General features: G+C 46.4%; 2 protein-coding genes across 3 annotated transcripts in view; both read left to right on the top strand.

Moving 5' to 3' along the window:
- Positions 1-11,693, top strand: part of Mdy (diacylglycerol O-acyltransferase) — a 93,110-nt gene extending 81,417 nt beyond the window's left edge. For both annotated transcript variants that reach the window (XM_076822688.1, XM_076822687.1), the window contains 3 exons: positions 4,883-5,061; positions 9,833-9,983; positions 10,345-11,693. In XM_076822688.1, coding sequence (XP_076678803.1) covers positions 4,883-5,061; positions 9,833-9,983; positions 10,345-10,521 — 507 coding nt within the window. In that variant the 3' untranslated portion in view covers positions 10,522-11,693. The remainder of the gene's footprint in view (positions 1-4,882; positions 5,062-9,832; positions 9,984-10,344) is intronic.
- A 1,414-nt stretch (positions 11,694-13,107) lies between these two features.
- Positions 13,108-23,533, top strand: part of LOC143374522 (uncharacterized) — a 49,406-nt gene continuing 38,980 nt past the window's right edge. Inside the window, exon 1 of the mRNA XM_076822706.1 lies at positions 13,108-13,787. The gene's annotated coding sequence lies outside the window, so the exon portion shown is untranslated. The remainder of the gene's footprint in view (positions 13,788-23,533) is intronic.

Genomic DNA, 23,533 nt, shown 5'->3' with positions numbered 1-23,533 from the left:
GAACCTAGAAAACTAACCAGATGCTCTCCAAGAACCGCCCGGTATATTTATTCGCGTCTTTCTTGATGTGTACGAGGCATTCCTACCGCGACGTCTGTGGAGGTCGATTTTACTCGCCCATCGTTGCACGTGCTCGTTATTCTCTCGTTAGTCCGAATGCTCCAAATCGAAACTAGCCAGCCGTAGTGTTTCGATCAGCGAACTGGACTCGGTGAACCGAATTCAATTATATGACTCCGTCGTCCCCCAAAGCGACTGCCGCGAACGTTCTCCCTGACCGTGTATAATAGCGTCCTTTCCGAGGCCGCCTGTTCATTCGGTCGTTCGCGATTAAACCGCCAACCAAAAAGCCGCGCATCGGCGGGCTTCGTTAACGAATTTTTGCCGGGCGCCAGTTAATTGGACCCATCGCGTCATTAATTACCGGCGTCTGACGCGGCGCAAACAACTGCACGCGCGGTCTCTCCGCGGCACGGGAATCGAGGATCTCTCGGTATCATCGGCGAACACTCGGTATCGGGCAATTTTCGAACTCGGTGCTTCCCTCAGAGGATACCGAATCGGTTCCCCCCGCGTTCAGATTGCCAGAGACTTTTGAATGCCAACTGTGTCTACTTGGAAAGAGTTTCTGGCATATCGATGACGTTGAATTGCGTGGAAGCACTGGCTGCAGTTTACGGTTCCATGGTTTATTCAAGTGATCCATTATTGGTACGATCACTCGCAATTTTTTAGGGCGACAGAAGTCGCGTGCGGATTTGCGTATAATTAATGAGGAATGGAATTAAGTCGTCCAGTGGCCTTGAAGGGTGGTGGATCGATTTTCTTCCGACTATAATTGGCTTGGAGCTTCTCAGAGAGAGCTTCCCAGTGGCAGCCTCTGATCCTAGTCCTATTTACTACTGACCGTCTCAGTTAGCATTGACCTCGACTCCTTGCGGCTTCCGGAAACTTCTCTCCCTGGTTCTACACAAGTTTGATCACGCCGACCAAGTCGTTCCCTTATATCCTGATAACATCAGCTCATCCTCAACAGTATCTCCTCTCGTGTTTAGTATTTCGCTCATACGGTGGGTCGTCCGATCCCTGATGAAGTTAGCCGTGACCCTGGCGAGGCTCCTCCGAGGCACCACACCTCGCCACTTGAACCCCCCATCAATTCCAACCGCGAGCAATAACCGTCGCCGAAAGCGATATCAACGGTTAGCAGCGTAAACATCTAACTGCGAGATATAAGTAGTACCCGGGCTCCTCGGGGCAAGTCTGCCACGAACGAAAGTGCCTCTTCCCAATCTCATAAGTCACGCTACGGGCGGAATTGCTCATTCTCAGGGCGTTCCTTTTGTGCCCGCCTTGTTCCTCTCCCTCCAGGCCCAGAGGGAAAAATAATTGTTTGCCGATCGTTGGGGGAAAATCGGAGGGAGATGGAGGGAAAGTCGATGGGCGGGAGGGAGAAGGGGAGGGGACCTCTAGACCTCGAGGCAGGATGCGACCCTCGCGCCGCGAGCCCTTATTTTCGTTTACACCGCAAATAACTGCAGGGCTGGTCGCAATCGGGCAGTCTCGTGACCGTCGGCGGTTAATTGCGGTTCTTATATACGAACCACGGCTCGAACTTGGAAGACAGAGGGGGTGGTGGCCCTATCCCAGGCTGGCGTAGAGGGTGGGGAACCGGGGCGAGCGGGGGTTCTGGAACTGCGATGTAGAACGAGACTTTAATCTCGTCGTAATGGGGAAACGCAATTTTCCTGCAGTCCGCTGGCAACGAGGTCGTTTCCTTAGATCGATCTGCTCTATAGGGGCGCGCGGGAGCCCGTCCCTTCGTTTCGTCCACTCGTCGCTCGTTTCGGAATCTCTTTGACGCGCGACCGGTTTCCAACGGGGAAGCAAAAGTGGCAGGTGAGAGGATACGAAGTTCCCGCCGTAGCGAGTCTCCTCCTTTGCTCTTTTATCCGTCTACGACCTTGCCTGCAGTGTCTCGTAGGGATACACAGCTGTAATGGGTGCTTTATGCATATATACCGAGGCCGATCGATCGATTTCCATCAATAATGCAGGCATATTGGATTCGGGGATACGAACCCGGGAGGGGGGGCGGAGGGTGGTCCATTGAATTTCCGATATGTACTCACCGATAGCTGAATGCAATATGGACACCGGGATCCGTGCTATCGTTACTGGGGCTCGCGTAAAAATGCAAGCAACCAGAGAACGATTCGCGCTACTTCCTCCATGCAGCTTGCATTATATTAAGTTGCTAATCGATATTTCCCATTTTCTTTCCTGCTCGCCGCTTCCGACGGTTACGCTTGCCTGTTTCCCTTTTCTCCCCCTTTTTTTTTTGCGCGAGCACCGGGCCTCCTGGGAGCACGTCGCTCGTAGTATTTACTGCACCGTAGTCTGTGCGCCTGTGTAATCTGGGAAGTAGCTGTTATCGTATGAAGAGCGGTATGTAAGAATAACGATCAGGAGAACTGGAGAGAAATTGAGCAAACTTAAAAGACGTCGACTCGGCGAGGGCGGCGAAATGGCTCGATACTTTCGCGTTTTCATTGTATTTCGATGGAGAAATTACGAAACCTTCGTTCTGGCAGGTATCTATCCCGTCCTCGCTTCATAAATGAAAAATCGGCAATATCGAGGAGTTGTCGGGTATACCATCACCTACGTAATGAAGCATTACCCCATTTCCATCTTTTAAATTAATCTGCTGATACTTTGGGAGGGAGAGAAAGGTCGATCGACATGTTGTTATTCTGGGAGACAGCTGAAAGTTAAACGCCACTCGATCAGTGTGCGAAGCGATTAAAAGTTATATTGCAGAGCAATTTCAGAAATTAGTTACTAGGTTTATTAATTATTATTACATCCACGATGACCACTGCCACAAATCCAGTTGTAACCAGTGAAATTTTCCCCTCCAGGCGAAAGTGACCTAATCCGTAAATCATGCACTCTGTCACCCGGAGAAACATTCCATTGAAGAGCACTCGTTCCGTTCGGTTAAGAGGTTTAAGCCGCGCGGAGCCGCTGCAAGAGCAAGCAGGCTTCGAAGTTCATTGAAACGCCGACCTTTAATAGGAAAACTTGTTTGCCGCGTGCCGGCGAAACGAGCCGAGAGAATTCAAATTCCCCTCGTCTCTCGCTTTACCGTCACATATCATCCACCAAGACTTTTCCCCCTTGATGGAGCCAACCCTCTCGTGAGGTGGGAGACGTTTCGTTCCGAGATAGCCTCTGGCCAGGAAGCTGGCTCAAAGTTTACGCTGCCGCTTTTTCCTTTGTGGTATCATCGGCGTCTCTCAAACGGTTCACCAGGGTTTTATCCCGCCCCCCCAGCCTCCTCGGGCGGTCACCCTCGCTCCCTCCCTTTCACCCCCTCCTCCGCGCTGCGCGCCGGGGGTAAACGAAATTAAAACGTCGAGGTAAGTTTTTGCGGAGTACGTGGACTCGTTGGAGTAGCTGGTGTGGTGAAAGGGGTTGGCGAAAGGGTAGAGACAGCTCCTCGTTGAAGGGTGTTTCCTTCCCTCTTTTCCCGTAAAAGTGCCACGAATGCCTGCCGGCGCAAGAGACTTGACCTTTGTGCTTGGCAACATTATTAAGTCCTTTGGAGCGGGTAAAGGGCCGACGGAAGCCACGAGGATGCGCCGGGGGGGAGGGGATGAATTAGAGAAGACATTCGGAACGAAATAAGTTCAAAATTCTTCCTTGGACGAGCTGGAACAAGCCAAAGGAACGTACCACCGGAAGAATCCATCTGATCTTTCGCCGCGATTGCACTTTGTCGTTCTCTACGGCGTCTCGTTCGTTGTGCTTCGAGCTGGAATTTCGGGCGACGGTATTGTGTCGTAATTTTCGGCGTGTCTTAAGGTCGGTATCCACTTGTTACGTATCCTCGTATCGTGTCGTCGTTGCGTATCAGTATGGACGGGCAGCGTTGCACTGACGCGTGTCAAAGTTCCATGCAAAGATAACCGCATCAGTGGTGATACGGGAAAAAATCACACACCGTTGCACCTTATCGTATCGTCACGCAACGCCGATACGATACGAGGATACGTAACAAGTGGATTCCGAACTTTAGCGTGGTTCAATTCAATCGCCAGATTAAATTTGGCTGGACTGCTGTAGCTTCTAATTAATAACACTCGATTCCTTTTTCCAATTCATTAGTTGCTTGCTGTTTGCTATCAAAGACGTGCATGGACGCTTCTCTTTCGTACAAAAATAATTCATCGGTTGCGACATGGGCACACGAGGCACTTAATTTTAATTCCTAAAGGCTACTACCCTCCACACCCGACAAGCATGAAACGCCAAAATTTGCTAAGAAGTTTGCGACGTCCACTCATCGCTCCATCCCGCGGCCCAGTCACCTCCCCTAAGTCCTAATACTTTCACCACTCCCGCTGTTTTGTTTCCCAAGTCGCTTTAAATATAATACACTGCGGAAGAACTTTGGAAGTTCCCGCAGGCACCTTTCGTCGCCTATCATATCCTCCTTTCCTCCCTCCCCACCTCCACGCCAGCAACTGTTAAGAATTACGCGTAGCTATGCCGCCGCCCGGGGGCCGCTGCGATGCAGCACGTCGGTAGGCGCGGATTCGCGTCGGATTAACGAGCCCCGAATAAAGGGTAGGTACGAAACAAAAAGGAATAAAATATTGATACCCGTTGGCCGTGCCAGCTCTCAACTCGCCGTGTGATCCAACAAAGATCGACGCGCGAACGACTCCACACAGGGAAAGGCTTTCACGGGCAGTAATAAAAAAGATGAAAGCAACTTCCATTCAGTTGATTCTGTAAATAAATACCCGCCGGCGCGGGATATCATATTCGCCTGTTGTAATTCCATTCCCTGGCGGATGCATTTGCGTTACAGATACCGAACCACCTGGTCTGGCTGTGCTTCTTCTACTTGACATTCCATTCGTACTTGAATCTGATGGGCGAGCTGCTGCATTTTGCCGATCGGAATTTCTACTGCGACTGGTGGAACGCGAACAACATCGACACTTTCTGGAGAACGTGGAACATGCCGGTGCATAGATGGGCCGTGAGGTAAGTGCTGTTGATTCATGCCTCCGGTGTTCGCTGACTGCGATACTTAGGGGAGACCGGAGCAGATTGTAACAAAAAAAGTTTTCACAGTTCTTTCTCGAAAGTGTTTTCCTCAATCAGGAATTAATTCGCGTGGTTTACTACTTACATATGTGGGGAACTGATTGCGTGAAAGTACGTGACAAAATCTTGAACACTTAGACATCTAGCTTCATCTTAAATAAATCTGAACCATTGTTACAATGTGCCCCAGTCCGGGGTAAATTGTAACACATCTGTTTTACTTATTTAAATACAAATATGAACACAAATAAGCATTTCTAAAAAATATAAATGAAAACACAGATGATTATTAAACATTTGATACACACGAGTTAAACAATCATGGCTCATTCATCTGATTCTATCAAAATCTTCTTCCTCGCTTTTTTTACTTCGGTCTTTATACTTTTTTTTCTAATTTTTGGATTCTCGATTGTTCTGTTGTTCGTCTAGAGCATCTTTTTCCGATGCGTCAGCAAATAGCTTGCTTTGTCACCATTTAGAGCGGAGTAAGTAGTAACGTGTTACAATTTACCCCGAGCTTGAATTTTTGCGTTTTATCTCAGCAAACGAGAAGCTAAACATCAATTTACTAAAATGCGTACACATTATAATAAACCAATGTGTACTGATTCGTTTGCGACAAAGAAGCAACAATTCAAACGGTTTCTAATGACGGTTAATTGAAATTAAAGTGCCAAGACCACATTTACTTACGTGCTCTAAATACTACAATTCTGGGCTATAACCACAAAATGAATACATAACGCTCGTTTGTGTCACTAAAACTGACAGAGCTGTGGGTTATCAGATTTGTCGTTCAAAAGATTTTACTTATGTTACGATTTACCCCGTGTTACAACCTACCCCGGTCTCCCCTACGCTGCTGGATCCGGCGAGCAACGTTTCCACGCGGCAAATGATGTTCGAACCCTTGCAGCTCGAGTGAAAGAGGGAATAGAAGCATCGAATGGTGGATCGAAAATTGCAATTATTCTGGGTTAGATCGGTACTGAGATTTGGGCACATATTTTCTCCCTGCGCTCTATTTCGCTGTATACTAATATTTTATTTAAACTCCTTTGAATCTTTGATGCCCTGCTGTTATAAATAAGCATGCCGAGTCACTTAGATTTTAGACAGCAGCTAATGACGTGCCATTCAATTTCAATCTGTAAAAGTTACTTCAAAAGTGTCGCAGGACTGTGAAAGATTAAATGAACAGATGACACTCTATAATAAGATATCTTGTATTTTTTAGCCTTGCACAGTCCAGTGTTTTTCACAGATCTGTTGAGCTGCTTCTATTCTTTGCTTTGAAACCTGTCCTACCCTAAGCTCCTCTCCTATTCTATAATTCGCAAGTGTTTGGCGTGCCAGCCGCGGGTTGAAATACGCGAGAGAATGCACCGAGTAATTATACTTCTCTCGCCGTTAAGGCGCGAACGAAGGAAGGAAAACAACGGGCCAGGGGGTAAATAGGGAGTTGGGGAGGGAGTGAGAGGGGGGAAAAGAAGGTATCCCAGCCGCGGGTCGTACTTTTGATCGAGCTTCTTTTCGCCTAAGCGGCTAAACTTCGTTAACGAGTGTGCCCCGCTTTAAGAAGATTTAATTACATTTTTCGCGAGTACCAGGGTCCTGTCTGGCCTCCGAAAAGGAAGAGAAATTTCCGTGAATCAGAGACTTTCCCCGCACCTGCTCGCCCCTCGACCACGCCGCCCCTTTTAACCCCCGTGGAAACTGCTGCGCGGCTAATTGTTTTAGCTTCCACCCGACCGACCCCCACATCCCACCCTCTCACTCTCTATATATATATAACTGCTGCCACTCTAAGTACTACTTTTAATGTCCGTGTAACTGGAAAGGGTGTCGGCCGGTAGCAGCTCGTGTTTGAAAACTATTCTGCCGCGAAATGGAACTACCCCCGTCAGCTTCCGCGCCAACGAAATCTTCTATTTCACCGTTCATTTCGGAAAATTAATTCGCCGACGTGTTTATGAACGTCGTACCTCGGCGGGGCCCTTAATTAATTTCCATTCGCCAACGATCGCGGGGCGCCAGCCGGTAAACCCTTAACTCGGCGAATTTTTCATCACAAAACTGGGCTTGTCGCATCAAAGCAACGATGAATTTTTCTTAATTACGTCGTTACGCGGCACAAAGTCACCGAGAAACTCTCCCAAGGTCCCGATTCTGTTAATCCCCACTGGATCTCGCTTTCAGGGAACTTCTACCTCGTAAATTCAGCGCCCTCTTCGATTTTAAGCGGCCTAGTTGGAAAATCTCCGCGAAGAACTCCGCGGAAGATAAGCGCAAGGTTGTCGCCGCCCTCCGAGCACTTTTTACCCCCATACATCTTGCCTGTCATCGTTACATTGGATTATGCACCCCCCCGCTCAATACAATCGCCAAAGTTGCGGGGAAACTTTCCATATAGGGTTTTCCACTTTCCACGGTGCACGTGCCGCTAACAACTCGCGACCGCGGTGACGACCTTCCCCTCCCCCTGAAACCGGGGGCCGTTTTTGCTGCGAAAGTAGCTCCGCGGAAAGTTTAAATCCTCGGGAGAAAAAAAGGGGTGCCCCTGGAAAGTTGTTATTGCGCGGACCCAGGGCGACGGCGGGCTCCCCTGTCGCGGAAGGGTTGAAATCCGTGGATCGGAGAGCCCTCCCGAGACCGATATACGGAAGGGCAATAAATCTTCTCTAGCTGAACGACACATAGCCCCTGAAGGAGCGCGCGCGTCAGGAAAAAGAAGAACGCCCGATTAAGTTTGCATTCCGGGGGCGCGAGCGTCGCCGAGCGCGGCGGATCCTCTAGGGCGGGCCCTCGTCAACTCGCAATTAACTGGATTCCGAGTAATTAACAGAGCAAAAACATCTAATCGGCTTTGCTCGCGGATACGTCGTTGCCGTGCATTCCCATGGCTCGAATTTCACCCAGGGCTTGAAAACTGTTATAATATCGATTTCGGTTCTCCAAACGGTTATGAAGAACCTTTATTCTGAATAACTGTTATGAAGAACCGAAATTTCCAACTATTATCTGTTTCAGTTACGGTTCCTATTTCCTTCCTCATATCGGTTCCATAACCGTTATGTTTTCGGTTCTGTATCGGTTCCGAAGCGGTTCTAGAATCAATTCTTGCATCGACTTTTCCCTAATTGATATCATTAATTATTGCAGCTGCAGATTACTGTATATGTGCATACTCTTTACAAAATCGTTATAGAAAAAGAAGAAACATTTATACATATCATATGTAATAAAGCGTTGAAATAAATAAATCAGCTACATATTTTTTACATTCACACACACTATATCATTCAGAATAGGATGTTAAAAGTTTCTCCTGTTTCTATAAGGATTTTGTAAAAAAAAGATGAACATCTACAGCAATCTACAGCTACGATAATGAATGATATCAATTAGGGAAAAGTCGATATAAGAATTGATTCTGGAACCGTTTCGAAACCGATATAGAACCGAAAGAATAACGGTTACGGAACTGATACGAAGAGGGAAATAGGAACCGTAACCGAAACAGATAATAGTTGGAAATTTCGGTTGTTCATAACAGTTATTTGGAATAAAATTTCTCCACAACCGTTTTAATCAGAACGTTCATATAACAATTTTAAACAGTTACGTTCGGAACCGCTTCAAGCCCTGATTTCACCGATCTTTCGTCCCCGCTCCTCCGCCGCACCTGCGCTTCCCGGGTGCCGTTTTTTCCTCTCGCCTCGCCCCGAGATATGCAATTGCAAGCTGCAACTGGCACGCAGCCATGCGACCGCGGCGGGGGCGGGAGTGAGGTGAAAATGGAAAAGCTGCACAGGCGACGGGCGACGACAACGGCGGGGAGGTGGGTGCAGACGGCCGCAGACGACGGAAAAGGGGAAGGACTGTCGGCGAGGACGACGTCTTTTCAGGTTTGTAATGGGAAAAGCCGATACGCATCGCGGTGCGCGCACTTAAGGCTGTTTATTCCCCGCGGCACTTATAACGCCTCTATAACTGCAAGATATTCCTCGAAGCGTCTATTCCGAGCGAAGAGGAAGGGCGAAAAACGAAACAGTCGGCTGGCCTGGGCCGTTTCCAGGAGGAACGAGAACGGTTCTCGGGATCCGTAAAAAAAAGGAACTCCTCTCTGTCTGCGGCAGTGAAACTCGTGGCCTGAGATTCTCGCGGGCCATCCTCCACGGCGCCCCACCTTTGAGTTTCCTTCCTTCCACATCTATCCCCCCCTCGGCTTCTTCGGGCCATTTTTTTTTTCTACCCCTCGTCCACCGTCTCCTCTTCTTTCCAATGCATCGCTACTGATAACCGGCTAGCTAACGATCTCTCGCCGGGCCCCCGCCTCCCAGTGCCGTTTCGTTGCGAGCCGACAACCAAAGTGTCGCCATTCCGGGAAACTTCCATGGCTATTGCTTTAATTTTTCGAGGCGATTCCGACCGGGCTGATCCTTAAACGCGACGCCACCCTCCCGTGTCCTTATCTGCATGCACTTCCGTTTCCGCGTTCTTGCGCTGCTTTGTGGCGGAACACCGTGAATGGGGAGGTGGCTGCGCGGCGAGGGAAACGTTCTCGGGGGTATCTCGGCTCACTGCTGAGAATTGCCGGTGGAAACGAGGCGGAGAAGCTCGATCCTTTCGGTCAGGGCGACGCGTAATTTACAGGCTAATTCGTTTGAACTGCTGCAAGACGTTTTTGCTGGATTGATTGCAGGCATCTTTACATTCCTGTCATAGAGATGGGGTACGGGAAGAACACCGCCTCGATTACCGTGTTCTTCATCAGCGCCTTCTTCCACGAGTACCTCGTTAGCGTGCCCTTGAAAACCTTCAAGACTTGGGCGTTCATGGGGATGATGGGACAGGTAGAATGTTTTTATTAATATATTAATAATCACGCTTTACAATAGTAATTCCTTTGAGGTTTGAGGCTCGTCGATCTTGCTCAAACACTTTAAACTATATTCACTCGATACCTTAACATCTACGAGTCAACAGCTTGCTCTATTAGCACAAGTATAAAGAGAAAAGCACCGGCGATCTTCAAGTCTCGGAGGAAGTATCAGAATTGGAAGAATCGGTTTGCCAGAGGTGGTGCAACAAGTAGCTATTTAAAGATTCTTTCTGTAGACAATTCTCACCCCGAACTGATCCATCCCTGAAAGGATTAATATTTAATTCGCACCAGTACGTCACCAGGAAGAAACTTTCTAACTGATTTTCCAGATACCGTTATCAATGCTAAGTAAGAAGGTGGAGCAGCAATGGGGCGCAAGGTTGGGCAATATCGTGGTGTGGACGAGTCTCATTATCGGCCAGCCACTTTGTATAATGATGTATTACCACGATTACGTGATAACTCACTTCGGCGAGATCCTGGTGGAGGATTACTTCGTGGTGTAGGAGGACACTGGAGGCGAAGCTACGATCAGACAGAAGGGGGGAGAGATATTCCTACAGGGTGGAGAGTCTCTGTTGTTCCATCGATCCCGTTTCTTCATCACACACTTTGCAGGCTTGTTCTTCGATTTCCGTCGGTTCGTGTAAACTACTTCTTCTCAAACGTCACGCGAATCGTCCAACTTTTGTTCTCCCGGGCGAGAGGCGGGAATAGAAAGCCGCGTTTCCGTTCTATGACCGTAACTTACGCGCAAGTGCCTTAAGTATTACGCGCCGACGTTTCACTCCCTGGAGCGGTGCGAAGAACGACAGCCATGCATCGCGGAGTGGTTTAATTAGAAGGCCTATGCACGTTTTTTTAAGCAGGTGATGGTACTACGAGTGTCATAGGTAATTTAAGCATCCACTTTTCTAACCGCGTTTTAGCCGTAAGACTTTTAGCTCACTTTGATACAGACGTTTTGACGTTCCTCCGTTCTTTTATAAGCATTTTGCCTACCTACGTCGCCGACGCTCAATTTTCGCCATGGTTTTTTAGAGATTACGATACTTGGATCCGCTGAAATTCGGGAGCTTCAGCCTGCGAGCGAAGCTCCCTTTCTTTGCGCGGGTGTACGTACCCCGTAATTCGCTAGGAGAAATACAGATATTTATGCGATGCCGTTCCTCGTTGATACATCGCGCGTGTGTTCGAGTATTTTTTAGCTGAAATAGTTTGATAAGGAATTTTACCATTCGAACGGTCCCACGCGTACTTACGTGAACGTGGCTCGTAAATTTTTGGGCCCGCGACTCGTGTCAGATGCGTGAACGGCTCGCAATGGACTCGCGCGAGGCACGAATATTATGCGTGCGCTAAGACAATAATTCATCCCCACTTTCTTTCTCCATCTGCCACGGATTTACAGCCGGCAAGGGGAGGCGTGTTTGGAATATTAGCTGTAATAAATTTATCCAAGAATACTCCCGAGCAGCGCATCTGGCAAATATTTCAGCCACTCCTCGCATGACAGGGTCGAATGTCGGGGCCCAAGATTTAATGAGAGCCCACTCGGTGCCAGTGGTGTACGAAAACAGCGGCGATTTTGTAGATCTCGCTCGATGTCTGTCAACCGGCGCCAGGCACCGGCACGCGACACTTGTTGGTGGTTGTCGAATAAACGAGATCTTTGTTACCAGCCTCGTTAAATTTCGTTTCATCCCCGGGGGTACGTTAAAGGGAAGTCGACGAGGGGTGAAAACGGAGGGTTGACCCCGAGGGTGCCGTCAGGTCAACAAATTCCTTTTTTAGAATGCGATAGTAAGGGTGACACGCGACCATCGGATATTATTCTACTTGAGAAATTGCTCTCCGGGGGGTTACACGCTGGATCTTACAATTTTTACAAACAAAGCTCGAAGCTCGGTTATTTTCGGTTATGTTTACAAGCACGGAGCAGTGCCTAAAGAAGCAATAATGCTTAGTGAGAATTACACCGTTGAAAGTAACGGGCCGCGAGCCAACGCGTGGAGAAACACGGCGCACGCGATTTTCAAAAGCTACGCAAAGGTTTTCCTTCGGTGAAACATCTTTGGCGATAGTCTCGCGGAACTCATTCGCCTCGCGTAGAGAAACAGGGTCAAGAGGGTCAGTGGAACACTCGGTATCTCGTAACAGCCGCGTCATCTTTTTAAACGATACCAGCTCCTCTTTCTGAAATTTCTTTTGGCTCTCGTGCCCGGCACGAAATAAGAAAGAAACAGCGAAGTGGGTGAAGGGGTGGGGGATAATGGGGGGAGGGGGAGCTCGACGGACCACCCCTGCTCGGATGCTCGAAACAAGGAAGGAAAGGGAGCGAGCGAAGGCGCTTGAGAGGAATGTTTTTTTTCCTCTCTTTTTTTAAGCCGTGACCCTTGGGCTTTCCTCCCCGTCTGATGAGCCTGGATGTCACGACCCGTTTGCCTCGAAGCAAGCGATGGATAAATTAATGATGCAGAGGGAGGGACGACAGTCGGGGAGACGCGTACGCACTGTTATATAGCTTCCAGCTACGTGACAGACCTGGCGACGTGCGTGTCGACCCTCCTCGGAGGCAGCAGCCCCAGGACCTTGGAGAAAAAGTCCTCCCGACGCAAGAAGAATTCAATTCACCGTCCAATCTCGCTGGTATTACTCGTCGACGGGAATTCCTCGCGAGTGACATCGATGAAAACGATCCAAACAACGATCATCCAAGCTTCCTTTCTATCTCCCTGTAAGCTCACATTGTCCTCGTCCCGTACAGGCACGTTGCACTTGAAACCCTTCAGATTCAGCTCAAGTTCTTAATTGGCATTGCAACGGGTGAACAGTTGAACCCTTAAAAATAATTTATTAATCGTCGCTGCGCAATTGTTCATAAACTTTTCTCTTCGTATCGCCGCGCTTCGCCAAAATGCCTTAAGACCTTAAAGCATTCCCAAAATATCTACACAAAGAAATCATTACTTATTTATTCTATTTTTTATTTACCAACTTTATTGCACCAATTGTCTAATTATTATCCTCTGATTAAATGCCCGAGTAAAAATTTGAGCAAAAAATCCTCACAATGTTAGAAGAACCTATCAACTCCAGTCGCGTTGAAAGAACCAGGGGCAAGCACATCGCCGGAACCACCTGTCCCTCGCAAATTCATTCCCCACCCGTTCGATTTTCGCGCACGAGATGCCGAAGCACACTCGAAGAACGCATCGGGGCTGGTCTTTTGAACGCTTACACCAAAACGCTCGCGTTATCCTGTAAGGCTGGGGGTGGCGGTGGTGACGGCTAGGTAGGTGCAGAGGCGAGTGGAAGGGGTGAGCTAGAGACGTGGGGGTTGCGAGGTTCGCGGTACGGCGCAGAGGGTCGAAACGAAGGGTGAGGAGGGGGCGCGAGCGGCCGAGGAAGGGGGAACGCGCGGATGGGGTGGCGGTGTGAGCGCAACACTATAAGGGCGGGTACGCAGCCAAGTCTCCGCAGTGAGCGCCGCGTCGCCTTCGGAGACGTATCGCATTGAATGGTCGATCAGTGATCGCCGGTAACACGAGGCGTTCGGCTCGATCGCGGTCCTCCCTGTCACAATTGTGCTGTGTTTTTGTGATTGATTTGGTTCCGCCAACGGGAGGAGCATCAAGATCGAAGAGGGGGAAGGATTCCTCGGGGGTGGAAACGCTGCTGTTGGCTGACGCTCTGACCTGGAAGGTGCCGTTCTCCAAAGATGAAGATTCGGGACCCAAAGGATGTTTTGGACGTTCGTCGGGATTGACAGGTACGTGCAAGTAGAATATTCGTATTAACAGGGGTGATCGAAAGATTAGTTAATGTTTCTTACGAAGTTCAGGATTGTGCGGAATATTTATTTATTTTACTATTCTAAAATGATTTAGGTTCGAGTCGTAATATCCTTAGTTACATTCCACGATTCTTTCATTCGATTTAACGTTTCTTTGAATGTCTTCGACAGCTGTACGCTTCGATCAATTCAACTAAAATCCTGTAACGACTGCGATTAGTCGCTCGGAACGTCAATTAATTGATCCCGTTTGACTGGGAGAACTGATTCGAAAAACCGTTTGACATGACAGCTGTGTCCCTCCGAGGTGGTTTCAACGAATGAACGTCAACTGAACGTTTATTTAATCCATTGAGTATTGACAACGATTCAAATTGATAGTGGCTTGCGTTATCTAAAGTGTCTTGTCACGGCTGTGATTCGTAATACCGTTAAAAGAGATCATCAATTATAACAGCAATATTATTCATATATATATAATTAATAAATATTAGGTATTAACGACATGGACTTAAAAATTAGAAAGCTAACTAAGAACACAAAGGGTTAACCAGAAGAAGTACATTAAAACAATGAAAGAACGGGACTCCGTTAGATGTTCTCTTCTAAGTAGAACAGGGCGTATATGGTCAGACCAGTGAGTGCAGCGCGCGTTCTCTCGAGTAGCTGTGCTCACCCAGATGAATCCGCTTCACCGTCTTATTTACTGCGCTGTGAGGCTAACGAGGGGTCGGACGATAGACGGAATCGATGATCGCGAGGCGTACTCGCGATGCCCAGGCCGTATCGCCTCGCGTTCCCCCGCGAAAAACTAACCAGCCACGTCGTTCATCCGCGCGATAACAATGACTCGACGGTTGTTAAGGATCCAGAAAAGTAATTTCGCGTCGAAGAAAAATGGTGCTGCTCGGCCTGGCCGTCCGTCATGATACGTCGGAGCTCACGGCCGAGAACAGGAGGCCGACGCACGGGAAATTGAAACGATCCTCGATCGCGGAATGATCCAGCAGTATCTCGTGTACGCGGGGCGAACGTGACGCTGCGTTGCGATGTTTTTGCCAGTGACGTGGGCGGAAAATTATTCTCAGTCACGTGCCGATATTAGCGCGAGCTGCTCGAAACCCTCCGTCGATGGGGTTGCAAGATAAATTCAGGGACCACTTTCGAAATGGTTGCGCCACGCTTTTAGATCCGAGATCCCGTTGATTCAAGCGTCGCTGCGCGATGTTTGAGTTTAACGATGGCGTGCCCCCCCCCCCCTCGCGATTCCGTCCGCTTTCGAAATTCTCAGAATGGAGGAAAGGATAGCTAGATTGGAGATTCCAAATGGGTACCTCGAGAGGATAGACACACTGTCGTTAATCATGCAGGATTTTAGTAGAAACACGCGCGGGATTACCTGTTTTATACGTTTGGAAGAGCGTACCGTAAAGGATTTTATGATCTGTTGATAGTGAATTTCTGTCGTTGGTTAATGGTTCCAAACACAAGTAATCAGACGATTATGCACCCTTGACAATCTGGGAAACTGAACTAAGTGACAGGGGCGAAGAAAGCACAGAATATTTAATACACTTATATTTATAATATATTAATCGCGATCGAGTGATTCGCACAGAATTATCGTTGGTCGTTCTCCAATTATTTCGAGCAAAGTTCAAACTCTGTAATTTCCTCCGAGCAGATCAAAGCAGAAAGCGCTCCACTCGGTTAAATATTCCCCTCGACGGACCTAAGACAACAGAGAAATCACTTTCCGAGGATGTTACACCGAACTCCAACTATTTATCTTATACCTTGATGTTGCTTCTTAAAATAAAAATATTAACAGCGTCCTACAGTTAGCTTAAAATTCATTCAGCTTGCCAACGTTAGCAAGAACGTTCCAACAGAATCTCCCCTTTTTCCACCGTCTCTGCAAAACGTTCCTCGCCCGTCAACGGTCGAGTCGCTGGCCAGACCGAGGTTTTCAATCCGTGATTGCCGATTCAGGATTACCCGGTGTTAAGGGCTCGTCGAATCTGGCCATCGCACGATCCTATTCCTACGAAACCGCCGCGGACCTGGCTTTTCTTTTCACCCGTGAATCGAGAAATCGTTCTCCCCTTTCGCCCCCCCACAAGGAACGTTCATCGTTAATGCCGCGGTAATCGGTTGGCGCGTGATTATAAGAGCGAGGTGTAGAAGAGCCGTGTGTGACAGAACGTAATTGCTCTTACCGAGAAGTTCAATTATTCTGAGCCAAGGGGCGAGCTTGTAAAGAAAGAAACGAAGCAAATTGTTGACGATCTTGGGAAGTTTGTCAGGACGCGGGGGGAGGGTTTGTTCCGATGTAAATACGCTGAACTTTTGCCACGACAGGTTGGGCGAAGGCGTGCGCAAATTTCGTTGCTCGCGCGCCTCTCAATATTCCATTATTCAATTATTATTCAGTTCCAGCAGGAAGCCATTTAGTCAAGTTAGACGCCGCAGACTCGGAACGTATTTGACGAACTCGCGAAGTTTGAGAACGATCCCGAAGGTCCACGACCCCACACTCAAACGCCACGCTGTTTTCCAATGAACCACCTTCCTCTACACGTACATATAAGTTTTACAGCGATGAATGCCGCGCGTTACCGGCCAGACGTTAGGCATTCGACGCTCGCATTCCGCCGAGGCGTGTAATTTTGTAATTGAAATCTAATGCACGCTCAAACACCTGTTTGCCGTTTGATCGGGAGATCCAATGGATTCGGATAGCAGTTTCTCGATTCGTTTCAATGTAATGGTATGCGCCAAATATTCTGGGATTCTGAATAATTGCGAGACAAGAGTTTTGTACAATTAGTTATATCTATTTGCAATATTTCGTTCCGCAAGCTTCTTTTGGTCAAAGCTTTACCTTATTAAGTTTAGTCAGTGGAATAATAAAATTCCTGGCCTTCTATGATTACACGTACACAGTTGAAAATAGTTAGAGGACCCTGTGTCTGGAAAATTCGTTAAATACCAGATTCCACATGGTGGTGCAAAATGTTTAATTTAGTTTATACGCAGTATTATACAGTTTGCGGAGCTTCCAAAATATTGGCTATCTTATTAGAGCACAGTAGCCACTAATTACTTTGAGCGATGTGTACGCCGTGCCCAGCGAGTAATGTAAGTTGGTAAAATATCGAGAATTTGTGAACTTGGCGGTTTAACGTGGCGGTAACATATAGATGCCCACGATGATAAAACTTTCTTTTATGTGACACGTGAGATTGAACTTTTTCGGATTTTGGTAAAAAGTATTCGCGGAAAGATATGCCATCGTGATTGAAGCATTCGAATATGGCCAAAGAGAGGGTGAAAGGATAAGGCGAAGGCGAGGTGATTTATATATGGAGACCGTATAGAGAAAGGTGCAAACGGAGTCAGAAGGAACGGAAAGATGATTCGAAGGGTGTGAGAAATCGTGTTCAACACGTGTTCCCTTTATCGTGTTCATTTTGAAACGTAACACTGGGATTCTTTCCACCGAGACCGTAATAAGGATAAAACCTGAATATTCCTAGCGAGTATTATTTAAAATCTGTCTCGTTAATATATAGCCCGCGCCATTCTCTTTGCGTTCTTAATGTTTCGAACAATATCTCAGTGAAGCGCTCCACGTTTCCAATGTTAAATGGGAAAAATATTTTCACGTTTAAAGTGTTCCATTTTACTCAGCATTTCCCATTGCAATTACCCAGTGGAAATGAAGATGTACGCAGAAAAGGATATTTCTACTGTGGTTCTTGAAAGTTTAAGAATTATTGCATAACCCTGCGGGACCTGCGCCGATATTTTACTGAAAGCACTACATTATTTAACGAGACAGTTAAGAGGACATCGTTATTATTCAGTGGTTTCAGGAGAGCTTCACTTTAATTTAAAATAGTTATCAATATTAATGACAATAAAATTGTTTGGTTAAATTCAGTTGCTTAAAATGTGGATTCTATAACAAAACATCACCGTGCTACGACTTCGTTTTCCGTTAATTTCACCATGTTAAAAACATTACCCAGTAAAGTGAAAATTAACGTACAGGTAGGATAGATGTCCCAATAATTACCGTGATTTGACGCCGACTTGCTCCCGAAGGAATTAATTACTTATATTCTCTTACTTTAATTTTGCTCAGTTAAAATGTATATTGGTGTTTTGAACGTTTCTCTTTATTAAGGAATTTTCTCGGCTTGAAATTGTTAATTTTTCATATTTTTTTAATTGAAATAAAAATACATGTTTTTGTCCCAACTACCGTGTCCCGAAAAATGCGTTGTCCCTATTTCCGTGCCCCCAATTACCGTGCCCTGTTTTGAATAGCGTTCCCGCGGTTAGGTTATGTCTTTGAACTTTGAACTGTGCAAAACATTTTTTTTGCTCTACGAGAGGTGTTTTTATGTAATTTTAATATGACCTTTTCATTACAAAAGCAAAATATGCAAATACAAATTTCTGTTCACCTGTTCTGAGAAACGAAAGTAAGGTTAGGTTTAACAGTTACAAAGGGAGCCAGTGGGCTTCGAGGGGCACGGTAATAGGGACAAGCGTTAAATTCCTGTCCCAATTACCGGATTCACTTTAAAAATACGAAAACGTTTCAAAAGTGCTCATTTTGCTATTTTTCATAAAATTTGAACCTTTTATGATATAATAAACACTTTACATAAGTGCAAATCATGATAATTATGAATTTATTCACTTCTGTAAAGTACGTGTTCCTTACCGTTTCCAGTAAGGATTTAGGTAAATCCATCGAAATCTTCATATGCATTTTTGAATTTTTTTTCACTATGCTTAAATTGTTTAATTTAAACCTACTCTAAACCACCCTTTTCAACTCATCGAAGCGAATGGATCCTCAAACTTTTCAAAATGCAGCACTACAGTAACTACGCTTCATCTGTACTTCTATTAAGGGGGTATACCCGTTTGAACCCTCGGAAAATGTATACATTTTGTGGATTTTTTTACAAGTCAACGGTTTGATGCAGATTTCCCGTTTTTTAACTATGTTTACATAGTATTATGAACTACTTATAAAAAAAGTTTCAGTTAAAAAACTATTGTTTTTCGGAAGTTACGGATACATGTCCGAAAGTCTCTCGATTTTAGACGGCTAAACGGTGGCCCTAAAAACTCGCGCTACGTTCAACCAATTTACTTCAAATTTTGCATGCAGAATCATAATAAGATTCCACATCGTCCAACGAAGGCGATTTTGAAAATTTTGAAAAATAAAGAAATGGTGAGAGATCAAAGGTGAAGTTAAATTTTTCTAAGAGAAAAATCCACCTTTTTCCTTTATAAATAATAAACGGGGAATCGAAATAAAAAAAGCCCTCGTTGGACGATGCGGAATCTTATTATGATTCTGCATGCAAAATTGGAAGTGAATTGGTTGAACGTAGCGCGAGTTTTCGGGGCCACCGTTTAGCCGTCTAAAATCGAGAGACTTTCGGACATGTATCCGTAACTTCCGAAAAACAATAGTTTTTTAACTGAAACTTTTTTTATAAGTAGTTCATAATACTATGTAAACATAGTTAAAAAACGGGAAATCTGCATCAAACCGTTGACTTGTAAAAAAATCCACAAAATGTATACATTTTCCGAGGGTTCAAACGGGTATACCCCCTTAAAGCGTACTCCCTTCGTGAACCCCAGCTCAGAACCTGAACAGAGAAAACGACAATCCCTCTGAATTATTCCAATCAATCGTGATACTAGACACGTGCATTGAAGAAGAAACGAAGTGCTTCGAAAGCTTTGTTTCATCGTTTTCGAGGCTCGCGTTGAAGTGTCCGCCGTCGACAAACTTTTGCACCCTCGCCGCGATTATATCGATGGAACATCATCGAAGTCGCGCTTCGGCTCTGCAGGCGAGCGGGTATTTCCTCCACTCGTCTAAGAACAGAGCAGAAAAACACGAGAGGAGTCGAGGAAGCGATACGAGAGGGAGGTTGAGGGTTTATATATCGGCACGAGACACCGGGGGTTGAGGGAGGGACGGAGGGTGAGAAAGCGTGCTCAACACGTGTTTCTCTTATCGCGTTCATTTCGAAGCGTGGAGTGCGGGCCCTCTGACACCATCGCTGGTCACACCAGCACCATCGGCGAACAACTACCACCGAAGCACACCGCACCAGGCCCTGATTTATTTCTCTCCTCAATAATTCTCTTTTATTTTCTCGCTTGGTCGCCGCTGGCTGGGCCGCAGCTCCACCTTTTGATCTATCGTTCCCTCGCGACGTCGATTCATTTTTATTTACGATCCGATGCCCTCTCCTCATTTTTCCCTTCGCTCCTTTCCCTCCACGTCACAGTCATTATCGATGGATCGAATTGCTTCGCGCGGAGTAGATCCCTCTGCATTCAGAAACTAGTACCCGATCGTTCCGTGCTTAATCAAGTTATTCTATGATTTCATGTGAGAGCAGTGATTTTTCAAAAAGGTACACGTCCACGTGCATACAATTTTTAATTATCGCAAAAAACTGCTGTACCTACGTTTATTAAAAAAATCTATTTTCTTATTAATACATGTACATTTTATTCTTCCATCTGATAGCGGGAATATTTTAAATTTAGCGACATGGTTTTAGTAGTTCGTAAAAATATTTGGAAATACGCTTTGTCGATGGAAACTACGAAAAACAAGCCCTTTGTATGAAACCATTTGGAACTAAGCCCTTTTGTAATGTACACATTACTTTGCGTGACTTTGTAGAAAAGTGGAAACAAGTAAATTTGAAAGGTTTCAAACGCTTGATAATTGGAGTGGATAGAAAGATTAGGAATTAACTTCCTTTTGCTTCGAATTCATAACAATTTCATAGATGACTATACGAAATATGTCCGTTTTGTTTCAGACTAAAAATTCTTTCGCTATGTCATCAGACAAACTTGAAAATAAGACCTTTTGCACGGAAGATGTATTTTCGTTTCAATTTATAAAAGGAATTACTCCAATTTGCAGTGATTCGTTCCACTGGGGGATGTAAATTAACGTTGTTAAGGCGATGCACTAATTTGCTTCGAGGTCAGAAATGGAAATATGCCATTTTGAAGAATCACTTCTCGTATGTCCATTGAGGGCCCACGTCACGCGTTATTTTTGTACCTCCATGGATCCTAAAACAATTTCCTAAATCTGCTTTCATAATTCGACACAAACGAAGCCACTCAACGACAAAGATCATTGTCAAAAAGAAGCGGCGAATTCGTCCACGTCAAATTAGCCAGGCGGGCGATTCAATTTAATCGACGCGTCGCAGAGGTGCAGCTTTATCGCCAGCCTTCTGTCGCTGGCAATTAAGTTATATATTCCCAGAGACGGGTGCAACGAAGGCGGACAATGGGTTTTTATTACGCGATTACGATCTACGCTTCGCGTGAGTCGCGGTCGTTAAGATCGTCGGAATCGGATCGAGGGAGGGAAAGGGGGATCGTTGCGTCGGCCCTCGTCACAGACGTGGTCGAGGCTTAATAGAACTCTGTTTACGCTCTGTGGAAAAAAAAGGGTCAGAGACACATTTCATGCCGATGACACGAAGTCGCGAGGCGGCGATCACGATACGCCGCGTTTACGGTATTTTTATTGCCACCCGTTGAAACGCAAATCGCGTATCCGCCTGCCAGAAGGGCACCTCGTAATCGATTCAATTTCAAAACGAAAAAAAAAAAAAAAACAACCGCGAAAGAGAGAAGGAGACAGAGAGGGCCGCGGACTCGGAGTGGATCGATTCTCGTGTACAGTGTTTTTTAAATTCGGCATATGCGAGTGGGAACAACAGGCTGCGGGGTAAATGAGCAAAACACATCCGGCGCCCGTTTATTTTTATTCAATATGGCCAGCCAGCGGCGACGATAGTGGCGAATCAGGAACGAACGATCTTTCGCGCGGCGAGAATGTGGAATGGACCGGCGGGCGAATAGAAATAAAGGCGACAATCGGCGAAACGCGGGGGCCGATAGTGGCCGGGGGTCGCGCGACAACGCTCGTAAAGAGTTGACAATTTAGGGCGGCGCGTTTCGGCCAACGACGTGTACGGATTGAAACGGTTCGTGCATAGCGTAATGCGTTCCGCCCGAATCGCTGTGTTCACAGCGCGGCGGGAAAGGTCCCGTAAAATTCCCAGCGGCGATGAAACGGCATCCACTTGCCGAATGGGGAGCCCTCGGTGATCCGGAAGTCGAGCAACGTGCTCGTAACGATGGCGTGAGGAGAAGCAGTAGAGTCCCCGATTTCCTAACAAACGCGCACTTCGCGATTATGTTGCACGATATTAAAAAAGTTGCGAACACAAGCACTTGAACAGATCGCTATCGCTTACGGAGAAGTGGTTAGGGGTTCGTGTAAATTACGCCGTAACTAACTTTAAACAAACCTAATCTCATGGAGCTTCAATAAGCAGGCGTATTACTGAATTATGCTTCAATAAGGTAACTTTTCAACTGCTTGTTTGGCGATAGCAGGTATGTCTTAACAGAAGCATAAAATGATACGCCTTTGAGGACGATTCTTTATTTTCGTAAGACCCTTTTGTGTGCAAGAAAATCGTTGCACGTTGCTGAGGGGATTTCGAGGCAATTCGAAGGGATCTTGAGTTTCAGTAAACTCGATGATCGGCCTGATTGTTACCACAACTGTGGACGAGCACTGATCAGAGGATTAACGAGTATTTTATGTAAATACGTTTCACTCTCCGTCGGCATTCGACAAGATTCCCCCTCGATCAGAATGTACGATTAAAATTTCTCATTCAACAGCCTCTCCACTTTTGGTTTATACGACAAGGGGTTGATCACTTTCATCCACCACGTGCGGTGGTAAAACGTGCAGAGTTTGAAACTCTCAACGGTCTGGATTCGATTTCGTTGTCTCTTGTTACACAATATTTCCGCGATATTAACGTTTCGAACATAAAACACAGAAACTGGCGAGCTCTCTTTATCCCCACCGTGCACTCACGTGCACAGGGCGGTTCTGTTTCGCGGAATTTAAGAGAAAACCGCAGTAAAACATGATGAAACATTTAATAAGCACGGATTTATTTTTAAAAATGTCTGCTGTGCGCGAAACTTCTTTCGCTGTATCGCGCTGTAAAGAAAACGCACCAGCCGCGGTTGGTAGAAGTTTACACGAGAGATTTACGTGAGTCACGATGCGAAATGAAAAGGAAGGGCGAAGATAGTACATCAATCACTATGCGCAATGTTTTGCGACACAACTGTGGGCCGCGTACGTAAATGTTTGCCCTGTTTTCGGAGCGAGACTTGTTTTGTTCTGTCTATCGAAAACCCTACGCTCCCCATGCTCGCCAAAGGGAGGGACCGTCGAAAGGAAATTTGAAACTGTCAGTGTGTCGGAAAGGAGGGAGATTCTGCGTCGATGCGAGAGAATTCCCGTAGAAGGGTCCCGTGGAAGGCGAGGAATAACAAAAAGGGCTCCTTCACGCATGAACGCGTCAACGAGGAGTCAATCGTATTAAGAGGAAGTTCCCTTCGACCTTTGAACCCTCGAGAGATGCCAGATGCCGGTGTCAACCCGTTCGATAGTGTTTTGCAGCCAAGTCAAGTCATCCGTTACGAATCTACTGCAAGGTTTTTCTGCTTCCACGTTTCTACCAAGTTGCTTTTAAAATGGTTATCACTTGTCTAGACTTTGGGTTCCAGCTCTGAAACAATGAAATCTCCTGCATGAAATT

This window comes from Andrena cerasifolii, chromosome 11 (genome assembly GCF_050908995.1).
Source record: "Andrena cerasifolii isolate SP2316 chromosome 11, iyAndCera1_principal, whole genome shotgun sequence".
Taxonomy (NCBI): domain Eukaryota; kingdom Metazoa; phylum Arthropoda; class Insecta; order Hymenoptera; family Andrenidae; genus Andrena; species Andrena cerasifolii.
This window is presented reverse-complemented; position numbering and strand designations above follow the sequence as displayed.